The sequence below is a fragment of the Ahaetulla prasina genome, chromosome 2 (assembly GCF_028640845.1).
Source record: "Ahaetulla prasina isolate Xishuangbanna chromosome 2, ASM2864084v1, whole genome shotgun sequence".
NCBI classification, from domain to species: Eukaryota; Metazoa; Chordata; class Lepidosauria; order Squamata; family Colubridae; genus Ahaetulla; species Ahaetulla prasina.
Window position 1 is genome coordinate 205,677,232 of NC_080540.1, and position 12,096 is coordinate 205,689,327.

General features: G+C 35.6%; 1 protein-coding gene across 3 annotated transcripts in view; it reads left to right on the top strand.

Moving 5' to 3' along the window:
- The window catches only part of FSD1L (fibronectin type III and SPRY domain containing 1 like), a 41,678-nt gene extending 32,604 nt beyond the window's left edge, over positions 1-9,074 (top strand). For all 3 annotated transcript variants that reach the window (XM_058171858.1, XM_058171859.1, XM_058171860.1), the window contains 4 exons: positions 858-958; positions 1,489-1,740; positions 3,276-3,364; positions 6,139-9,074. In XM_058171858.1, coding sequence (XP_058027841.1) covers positions 858-958; positions 1,489-1,740; positions 3,276-3,364; positions 6,139-6,261 — 565 coding nt within the window. In that variant the 3' untranslated portion in view covers positions 6,262-9,074. The remainder of the gene's footprint in view (positions 1-857; positions 959-1,488; positions 1,741-3,275; positions 3,365-6,138) is intronic.
- The last annotated feature ends 3,022 nt before the right edge of the window (positions 9,075-12,096 follow it).

Genomic DNA, 12,096 nt, shown 5'->3' on the forward strand with positions numbered 1-12,096 from the left:
ATGTGGCCAGGCTGGGGGTGACTGCTGCCAGTGTGGGAGAATGTTCAGTTGCCCACTGTACAAATATGCCCAGGGTAGGGGGTGGCTGCTGGTGGTCCGGGAGGATGCACAGGTGGCCACTGCAGTGCCACACAAGCATGCACTACAGAGTATGGGTGAAAGGGTGCTGTGGACTCCAATCTCGTACTCCGTAGCTGGGCTCCTTAGGTGAAAAAGCAGAGGGAGTAGTAGGAATGACTTACCGGAGTGACTTGCAACCTTCCCTGCTGTTTTCCTTACATACTTTGTTAGTGGGAAGACAGCAGGGAAGGTTGCAAATAGCAATGCTGCAACTGCCATACGTGCAACCTAATTGCCCAGCATATAGATCGTGATCACGTGATGACTGGAACTTTGCGAACTGGTCATAACTGCCATTTGTTCAGCGCCATTGTAAGTTAAAACAGTTGCTGAGCGAGTAGTCATTAGCTGAGGACTACCTGTACTACCAGTGCAATGCTTTGGAAGATACACTAAGGGAGAAAGGGTGATGCAATACTGAAGTTGGGCATTTTCTTGGTTTTATGATACTAACATTTAAGGTATTAATACGGTCAGATTGAGCACCTTCATAAGCAGACATTTTTGGTGTTATAAAATAACCACCTAGTAATTTGTCAGTAACTTTTCTGTGGTTGCGATATGCTTTATGTTTCACTATCTGCATGGCTTTTTGTTTTGAATATATAGAAATGTGTAAAGCATGCCTGCTTAAACAGTCTTTTGTCTTAAATGTGTCTGCCAAATTTATCTCTCTTTTCAAAGTCTTCAGTCTAATTTGGTTTTTACAATACAAATTAATTTCTTGCACCTTATAGAAGTGGCACTCCATCTCCAAAGAGGTCATCAGTTAGCTCACGCTCACCTTTGATAAGGGGCAGCAGAGATCGATTTACTGGAGAATCGTATACAGTCTTGGGTAAGGTTTTTTACAAAACTTTTTAATTATAAATATTATAGAGTTATGCATTCCTTTCTTTAAGGCTTTCTTATCCCAGTCAGGAACCCAAAAAAGTTCCAAGAGCTTCTTCTTGCAGTCAGTTTCTTCTTGCAGTCAGTCTATAATGGTCTTAGTAACCATGTCCAAATTGGTACTTTGAAAGCATTTCTTGCTCATTCTTGCTCTATTTTTTGTTGGTTATATTTTCACTTGTGCTACATATGTTCTCTTTTGTGATGATCTTTTCTGCATTTCTTCTCTTTGGCTCTTTTCATGAATTCAAGGTTCTGAGGAACAAGAAGAATCTATAGAAGCCCTTCCAATGACCATTGAGGGGGGAGTCCAATTGGGAGTTGTATAAAAATAGGAAGATATTAATAATATGTACAAGCTCTAGTTTACATCTGTATACTTTGTGCCTGATATTTAACATGAATGTGTTTTTAATCTCTGAGGAGTCTCACTTGACATACAGTGTTAATTGAAACTGGAACTGTGTTTCCTTCCAGGAGATACTACAATTGAAAATGGACAGCATTATTGGGAAGTGAAAGCCCAGAAGGACTGCAAGACATACAGTGTAGGAGTAGCATATAGAAACTTGGGAAAATTTGATCAGCTGGGAAAGACCAGTACAAGCTGGTGTGTTCATGTCAATAACTGGCTCCAGACTACATTTGCAGCCAAACACAATAATAAAGCAAAAACACTAGATGTCGTGGTTCCAGACAGGATAGGAGTCTATTGTGATTTTGATGGAGGTAATTTTAAGATTTCAAAGCTATTACTGAAAAAACCTGAAATATAGTGGACAATTTTCCAATCCAGTAACAATTATAGCGGTCAGTGGACTGAAAAAAACTTGGTCTAAATTTATCTTTAAACTGTTTTCTATAAAACAAAACAAAATACTTTTTAGTATAGTTTCTAAATTAACAGGGAAAGAACAAGAGCATTAATTGAAATAGGTATTATATCAAACTTAAACAAACGTTGAGTTTGCAATTTATTTCCATTCATAATCCCAAAATGGAAAGGACTTTATACTATCTGAAGGAATAGGTATGGGCATTTTCAGTGATAATATACTTCCCCCCAATTCCCCAGGAGATACATTTGAATCTGATTTTTTAAAATTCTTACAGGCATTTTAATCATTTGGTCTATTGAGTTTAGCTTATTTGCTGCTTAGTAAATTTTTAATTACTGGCACTGCTGCTTTTATCATTTTAATATTTGAAATTTTAATTACTGCATTTTACTGTGCATTTTATTTGTTCAGAATGTCTTTGTGTTAAGCTACTCTGGATAAATCTGGTTTTCAAAAGCAGCATGTATAACAAGTGGTTTGCTGAGTATTTATTAGGTTAAAGTGCTGCTGCAATGTGTTGATACTGGATTGGAAAAGCCTATACCATACAGAATTTTATGTCAATTAGTAATGCAGAATCGTGCAGCTTTTCTAAACAATTGTTCTTACCATTCATCAGGCATGATTCGAAATAGCTGCACTGGCCCTAGATCTTCTCACTATGAAACAGTGTCAAAAGTAAATAGAGAAAAACCCTTTCAATTTAAAACAGAGGAGCAGGGAGTTAGGGAAATGAGATTTTTTGAGAAAAATAGTCTTGTGTGCATTATGAAATCAATTTTTAACTTCATTATCTTAAATAAAAAATGTCAATCAAACGAAAACTTTATTATGATCATAAACCAGAATGAAATACAATTACAAAAAAAGACCATTAGTTATTAGATGTGAAATGGAATCTCTCTATTCAGAAGTGCAACATCTGTGATTTTCTGGATGTAAATGGTGGTATATTTTATGGAGACCTCTATAAGCTTTCAGAGGTCTCCATAAAATAACCTGTGCTGAAAGTAGTGTTGGGCTAGACTAATTGTTTGATGCTATCATATGTGCTTTAAATATGTGTCTAGATTACCTTTTTAGCCATTGGGAATGCTGTGTTTAGATATATACCTGTGCTCTCATTCCATATGTTCTGCTTCCTAGTTCATGTGGTAGCTGGCATAGAAAACAAGTATTGAACAACTTGCTATCCCATAATCCATCTATTCTAAGTCAAGAGCTATTTTTTAGTTATCCACTCTTGCTATAAGATACACTTTTTAGTCCTGCATGCTGATGCTGGCAGCAAGATTTGTGGATGATGGCTAATGGTGTGTTAGGAGGTAACAATATTCGCTTCAAAGATTTTGAGCATTTCCTGATTGAAAAGATTTTTGAGGTCTATTTTTGAATGGAAATATTAATCTGCCTTTCTCTCTTTAGGTCAACTCTCATTCTATAATGCAACCTCAAAGCAGTTGTTATATACTTTCAAAACAAAATTTACCCAACCTCTATTACCAGGCTTTATGGTTAGTATTTGTTATCTAATCAAATTACTGTTGCAATGTTTCAGTTTTATCATTTAAATTGTTCTTGTAAATAAAATCAAAATTAAAAATGTTATGAGGAAAGCTGTTTTTCTATTTTAGACTACTTGCAGGTTTTGATGGGTATGACAAGCCTACAATAATCTATACTGCTTAGTTCATTATGTCTTTTTTAAGCGACAGTCTGACTGGTTTAACTCCTATGTTCTTTAAAGATTCAGAGAAACATCTAATAAATTAAAGAAGTTAAAACTGGTAACTTAGACTTTTAAAAGTTCTTTAACACATACTCTTATAGCTATAAAATCCAGGTGCATAATTTTTATAGATAGCAGAACAATTTTTTGAGTACATTCTTGTTTTTCTTTCCGTAGAGAATCTAAATCTCTACTACAATAAAGAATACTGACTTGCTTATTTATCAAATTTATATGTTATTCAACTCCCAATGTTTATTAATTCTATTGAAGTGAGGCTATATCCTATTTAAAAAACAAAAATATTTTAATGCAGACTTTCCCAGCTTTGTGCCTACCAGATTTGTTGAGCTACAACTCCCAGAATTTTTGGTAGACATATCCTAATCTACAGTGCTAAAAAAGGATAAGGAATCAATGTTTCTAAAAGCTATAAATAATTAAACAAATTAGAAGAAAGCCAATTCTGTGTTTTTTATTAATTTAAATATGATTGCATTTTTCAGTTCTCAATTTGTTGCTGTTCTAGCTGCTGTTTAGGATTATTTTCCTATGGCAGTTCAGAGTTCATTAAAATTATCTAATTAAAACCTATATATATAGTAGAAATAAAGGGAATTTATATGTGAAATATATGTAAAGGAAAAGCAAGAATTATATTTAATTAATAGAATTAATTAAACTAATAGTAATTAAATCCCAAATTCTGGGAGAAAGGCATTGAAATCTTTAAATTTCATAACAGACTACATTTTTTGTAGTCTTTAGGGAAGACATTGCGAGGTATTGGGTTTTCAATAAAACATGTTTTATTTTATCAAATTATACTTCAGATGCTAGCATTAGCTAAGCAGACTTGTATAAATGCAAATTGCCCTTTGTATTGTTGGCATCAATATTTTAATATTATCAATATTTCAAATTGATCCTGGAAATAAATGGATAAACAATAAACATAAGACAAAAATAGTTTCAAATTGTCCTCCACAATCAACTGTGCACCTGAATTTTCAGAATCATTTTTAATATCATCTCAGTTACAGTGTTTTACTATGGAAGTAAACATAGATCACAAGGCAGCTTTTTTAAATGAAATCAATCAATCTACATTGTAGTTGCACTTGATTTAGTGGACTTAGAAGGAAATACATTATGTAATCTCAGGATTTCTACTAAGTGCTGGAGTTTCACAGCTAATTTTTCTAGAAACATAATTGAATCTTAAGTTTAACAATTTGCTTACTTTATCCAAGTTTTTCCCCCAAGTAATGAAAAAGCTTTCTTTTTCCAACTTTAATACAGGTGTGTATTTCTCTTTTCACATTCTGAAAACAAATGCAAAGAATAATGAGGTTGTCAGCTGGTAGTAATAGAATCCAGATTTGTACAGGCAGAAGGTCACTTTTGTATAGGGGAAGAAGTTCTCACTTGTCTTCCCCATTACAGAATTTAATTATATAGTTTTAATCATTAAAATTGAAATTTAAAAACTTCAAATCCTTTCCCCCCCAAATTTGGGATTTAATTACTACTATTGTAGTTAATTCTATTAATTATATACAACATTCGCCACCCTGGACAATCTCTCAAATCTGAGAAATTCTGAAGAAGTTAATAAAAGAGAGTTGATGGACTTCAACGAGAGAGAAACTAGCAAAAATTGGTCAAACATGGACAAGTTCATGTTGCTTATTCTGCTTCATGCAATCAAATCTAGTTCTGGTGTTAAGTTGTGTCTTGCCATTTTCTGTTTCCATTCTTTCAGAAACTTCATTAGAACATTTTTTGATATGATACAAGTTGTTTGTCTAACAAATGAAGTATCTATGTTGTGTAAAAGGTATGCTCAATTTAAAATTGAGCCATGGGTGGCTCAGGCTGTAAGAAGCCTGTTATTAAAACACAGCTGCTTGCAATTACTGCAGGCTCGAGTCCCACCAGGCCCAAGGTTGACTCAGCCTTCCATCCTTTATAAGGTAGGTAAAATGAGGACCCAGATTGTTGGGGAGGCAATAAGTTGACTTTGTAAATATACAAATAGAATGAGACTATTGCCTTACACACTGTAAGCCGCCCTGAGTCTTCGGAGAAGGGCGGGATATAAATGTAAATAAATAATAATAATAAAAAATAATACTGTGTTTTTCCTGATGTGTCTTGCATACCAATCATTAACAATTCGTAATAAAAAGATAGATGTGAGGTAAAGTATGGTTTGTCATGATAGGAACAAGCTATACTGAATTACAAAGTGAGGACTGAAAGTTTTTGTATATTATACTTTAGCACAGTGTCATGATTTATTTAAACAGTCCATCTTCAAAGTGTAGTTTGAAGTTGGCTGGTTCGGCATACCAGAATTAATATTGTAAGTACAGTTTAGGATTAGAGCATAGTGTTGAGTCTGGTTAGTAATTAAAAAAGAAAAAAAAGAAAGTGCTTGATTTTGAAATAGCCACAATAAGGCAGTGGGAAATATGTGATTCCAGTGATAATCTGTTTTCTTTTTAAGAAGAAAGCTTGGATAATTTTTCATTGTTTTTTATATCTTTTTTTTAGGTTTGGTGTGGTGGGCTCACATTGACAACAGGGTTGCAAGTGCCAACAGCTGTGAAAACACTGCAGAAAAGTGAAAATGGGTTGAGTGGTTCCACTGGTAGTCTAACCAATGTTGTCCAGTGATGTTCCTGGTTCACAGCTACAATAAGATCAAAGAACAGTTTAATGCATTCTTGCTACTTCCAATATACCTGACCACCACTAGTGCAAAATGCTTGTATTGAAAGTGGCTTCTATTGAAGTATTAGCAAGAATGTATTGTGGTATAATAGGAAAACATTGGCTTTGACAAGGAATATTTCAGGTTATGGCTGTATGCTTCTCTTAGGCTAAACATGACTACTTGTCTTATGGTTGCTTGACTGATAATTAATTCTGAATGATGTGTAACAAAGACAAGTATGATTTTAGTATAACTTCCCTCCACCCCACCCCCACTGCTTTTCTCCTTTCTAGGTTTTCTAATGATTAGGTTTAAACTATAAGCAACTGAACTAAACACTGACACTTATAAAATGGGAGTCTTTTAATAGTCAGAAAAGATGTCCACAAATAGAAAAGGGGAGGAACATGAATTAATATTTTGATTATTGTCCTTTCATTCAATGTAGCTCTTTTATTGTCAGATTCCAAGACTTAAGTTCGTTATTCATCCTAAGTAATTTTATGTTGGTACTTTGTGTCTATTACTTTACAGAATGAAAGATGTCATCTATATTTCACTACTGTGCATATTTACAACCAATCAGTTTAACTTAATTTTAGAGAAGCTTCTGTTTGTTTCTTTATGATGTCTGTTCATTCACGTTTGTAAATGTTCTCAATTATCAGGCCTCTTTAAATGAACTTGGTTATGAAGCACTTCTGAATCTTTAAGAATCCACTCTGTCAGAGGCCTATCTGCAGCTTGGAGTATATGATCAAATTTGCTTCTAGCACTAAAATTTTTTATCCTTCCTCCCTCACTGTCTATATTTAACTTTCTCTAAATCTCTTGCATATTTTAACAAATTTCAGAAGAGTGTAAAGAAAAGTGCTTTTTATATCAAAGCACATTCATAATTGTCCTGTTTGAAAAAAATAGAAATGTGCAATCTTAGAAATTTGGGGTGGATGTTCTCAGTTGAACTGTCTATCCAATTACTTTTCTCAGGTTCTTCTTGACGGTTCCCCTTTTCAACCAACTTGAATCAAGTTAAAGCTGTGTAGAAAAAATATGTATTTATCATGTAAACCAAGGAATTGTTTACGGTGTAATATTCTATAGGCAAGACTCCCTGTATTTGTGATACTTTTTAGAGTATTTAATCTCAATTATATATTACTTGCATATTTGACTTATGAAATAAAAAAATTCTTATAACTGGCTTGAACATCAAATGCCCACTCCACTGGGGAATAAAAGGATTATTCAAAAAATGTTATTCACATTTGGAATTGTGAAAATTGGTCCAAATTAGCCTGAATCTTGTGGAAATTTGAATGATGCAGTTGTTAAAAACTAGAATTGATCATTTACTTCTCAGAGGTACGTATGTAGTGATATATATATTCACTTCAATTATCCAGACATCTAGTAATATTCCACAACTCACTGCTTTCTAATTTATTTTACTCCATCACAGTGATAGTTGTTTGGAGGTTTTAATATGCATCTCAAAAATAATGTATTAAAAAAACACCAAGATTCTGATCTCTAGTTTAAGGAAAATAAGCACTGTAAAATAGTTGAGGGATATTTATTTCTGATGGTGTTCAACAAAGTAATCCCTTTCAGTTTAACAAAGTAAGACACAAGAGGAGATTCTTTAAGCACTTTAGACACTTTTTCTTTACTTATAAAGTACTTTGAAAAGATAATGATATAATTCTTCTGATCAGCTCTATTTGATGGCAAGCATGCAGATGTTGAATGAAAGTATTACGTAGTTTGTGTTTTGGGCACGGAATGCTAGATCATAACAATGGATAGTGTTTTTCCAGTATGTACATAATTTGTCTGCTTACTTACTGTAAAATGTATTTTTGTATTATAAATAGTTTTGTTTTGTAAGTTTATGGGAAAAAACAAATCAGTTTTGCTGATTTGGTATTCAGAAAATTAGGAATTTTCAATCAATAACCGAGTACCAAAATTTTGTAAACTAGCTTAGAAATTGAATAGTTGATTAAAATTAAATGTTAAATGATGTGAATTTATTGTCAAAACAAGAAGTTAATGCCTAAGCCACATGGACAATACTATGGATGAGAATTTAATTTAGTATTATTTAAATATTACAGCATTATGATACAAGACAAATGCTAGGAGTTCAGTTTAATATTACAGACTTAAATAACTGGCTAAGGAGAAAGTAGAAATAGTTCTTTTTTTAGTGAACTGTTGTCTCTGTTCCCTGCATTTGCTTCTGGATATGCATTCTTTATGAGGAGAGCAGGTTTGAAGCAAATCATTATGAATACTGACATTTGAATTATGCAAATTATAATTTGGTACAGTAGCATTTCTTCTGTGAGTGGTTTCACACTTGTTGACCTTACCTCTTCTAGCCATTTGGGGCATATGACACTCAATTGAACAGATTGAGCACACTGTATTCAAGGTCTTGCCCTATAAACTGACTGTTCCCTTTTTCACCACTAATAAAACAGTTCTGCACGTGCCTTTTCAAATAGGTCCATATCTCTGCTGTTGGTTATGGTATTACATGCTGAGATTAGAATGCATATTATTATTGCTAAACAAGGATATTGTGGATTGATGGTTCTGCTTCCATTCGGTGCTTTTGTCTTAATCCTTGAGAAAGTATCCAAAAACAATAATCTTATCCCAATCACACTGGGTGCCTTAGAGCCCATTGAGTGTTTTTATTTGCTGTGTCTTTAACTCAATCACATCTCGGAGGGATTTTGTATTAATAAACATTGGAAAACCACTCTTGTAGTCTCTTTCTTTAAAAACTATTGGGCTACTGAAATCAGTATCTTTAAGGATGGAACTATTTTTTGGGCATAAATCGCTAGTTGTAGTGAAGAGGTACTTCAGAGATCCACGTTTCTGTCCACTCAGTCATGGAAGCTCACTGGGCAACTATGGGACAGCCACACGCTCAGACAAACCTACCTGGTTGTTGAGGGCGTGGGATTGGTATGCATGCCTCTTGAGTGAAAGGCAGACTATAAACTTAACAAATAACTTGAAAATAGTGCCCAATTTTCCTTTGCAGCTTTCTGAAGAGACAATCTTCATCAGATGCAAGTTTGTTTACCATTTAATGACAGTAGGAAGAAGTTAACAATGTTCTTATGGTATTGTTTACAGTGCTGTACTGCTGTACTTTTTAGAGGAATTCATGCTAGAAGGGAATGATGCTATAAAAAGTCAATAGAAATTTCCAAAATTAACTGGTGGCTTTCAGTGTGAGTAAATATGGTTCTCATTCATACTCTCCTCAAATTGAACAAGTCCAAGCTGCTCAATTGAGTTTTTCTAGCAATGTGGCCATCTCTGTTGTTATACTGCTTTTGATTATAATCTAACTGTGGACAAAACAGAAAATGGTCATGGACATGAGGGCCTCTGGTGGCTCAACAGACTAATGCAGTCTGTTATTAACAGCAGCTGCTTGCAATTACTGCAGGTTCAAGCCCCACCAGGCCCAAGGTTGACTCAGCCTTCCATCCTTTATAAGGTAGGTAAAATGAGGACCCAGATTGTTGGGGGCAATAAGTTGACTTTGTATTTAATATACAAATGGATGAAGACTATTGCTTGACATAGTGTAAGCCGCCCTGAGTCTTTGGAGAAGGGCGGGATATAAATGCAAATTAAAAAAAAAAAATATATAATGCACTAAGGAATTTTTTTATTAAATTTATTGGTCACCTATCTTGTCACAGGATAACTCTGGGTGGCATACAATATTAAAAAGATAAAATAATATAAATAAAATATTACAAAAATGTAAATATACAAAAATGAATTGAAAATACAACAGCTAAAAGATGGGGAGGGAGCGAATGGGGGGGAGTTTAAACTATCACCTCCATCATGAAGCCCCTCCCTGGAGCCCCAAGCCAACTGGTAGAATCTGATCGTTAAACACTTAGGGAAGATCCAGGGGGGGGGGGCACAAGATATTCTGAAAGGCAGGTGTGATGGCAGAGAAGGCTCTTCTCGACCCACCCATTTGAATACCTGGCTAAGCCTGCAGTATGCCTCCTGCTAGCATGAGTGGGGTGGGCAAATCCCAGTGGAATGAGGTACACTTTATTTTTATAATCCTGTAGATGGACAATTTAATTGTGCAACTACCAGTAATTCTGAACTTGTGACCACAATTGAGCCTAAAATTTCTGTTGCTAAGTGAGATGTGAATTTTGCCCCATTTTATGACTTCTTGCCAAATTTGTTAAGTGAATCACTGCAGTTGCTAGGTTAGTAACAAGTGAATCTGGCTTAACTATTAACTTTGCTTGTCATAAAGTCGTAAAAGATGATCACATGACCCCAAGACACTAACTCATGCATGAACCAGTTGCCAAGCATCTAAATTTTGATCACCTGACCATGGGGGTACTGAAATGGTGGTAAGTCACTTTTTTTCTGTACCATTGTAACTTCAAACAATCACTAAACAAATGACTACCTGTACCAAACAAAAACCTGTACATCAGTTTGTTAAAGATATTCCAACTGATAAATCTTAATTAAAGAACACTTCTAGATATGTTACGGCAGGGGTTGACAACTCGGGGCTCTGGAGCCGCATGCGGCTCTTAACCCTCTGCTGCAGCTCCCTCCTTTCATCCCCCTGCTGCGGAGTGAAGCGGCCCCTGCTGCTGCTGCCTCCGTGGCCTGCCTACTGCTCTCGCAGCGCAGAAGTGAAATTTATCACACTTCACAATGGGGGAGACAGGGTCTCCTCTTCCTGGAGCCCATTACGATGCGGAACCACAATGTGACACCGCCCCACTCGCCCCTGGCAATAGCGACGCCGGCCATGGTGGGTGGAGAGCAGGTAGCATGTCTCCCTGAGTGACTGAGGCACATCCAGCACCAATAAAGGCCAGAAGTAGCCATCGGCTTTTCCCTGCTGCAGTCTGTCGGGGACAGAGAGAGAGAGAGAGAGAAAGAAAAAGGTGAACAACACACCTGAGGCTGGGTGTGGCGAAAGGTGGCTGGGAGGGGAGGGGTGAGGTAGGACCAGGGGTAGTGAATGATTTAACAGCCGGTTCTCTGCCCTAAAGACTGGCTGGGTAGGTATAGGTTTGGATAACTTAGAACTGTCGCTTGTGGTCAGACCTAGGTATAGCATACAAAATTATATGTAGTAATGTTTTACTTGTAAATGACTTTGTTTTAATTGCAATAATATGTGTGAACAACTGCTTTACACTCAATATAAATCATTCTAAACTTAACTGTAAAAAATATGTTTTCTGTAATAGAGTTGTCGAAGTCTGGAATGCCCTACCCGGTTCAATTGTCTCAGCTACAATTTTCAGTTTCAGTCACAAATATACTTCCGTGGATCTTACTTCATACTTAAGTGGTCAGTAGCGAGGCCGTGCATAAGTGCACTAATGTGCCTATCATCCCTGTCATTGTATTTTTATTCTCTTGTTCTTGTTTTTGTTTGACAAATTCCAATAAATAAATAAATAAAAATAAATAGCTGGATGGGAGCGAGTTACTTCGAGTTGGCCATGCCCACCCAGTCACATTGGTTGTTAAATTATTGGCTCCGGGTGTTTTCTTTTCTCTGGGAAACGGGTCCAAATGGCTGTGTTTAAGATTGCAGACCCCTGTGTTAGGGGATAGTTTATACAGTACTATAAGATACCTTACAAGAAAGAATTGAGGCCTTTACACTATGGTGCTGGAGAAGACTCTGCAAGTCCCTTGGACTGCAGGGCAATCAAACTGGTCAGTCCTAGAGGAGATCAACCCTGGCT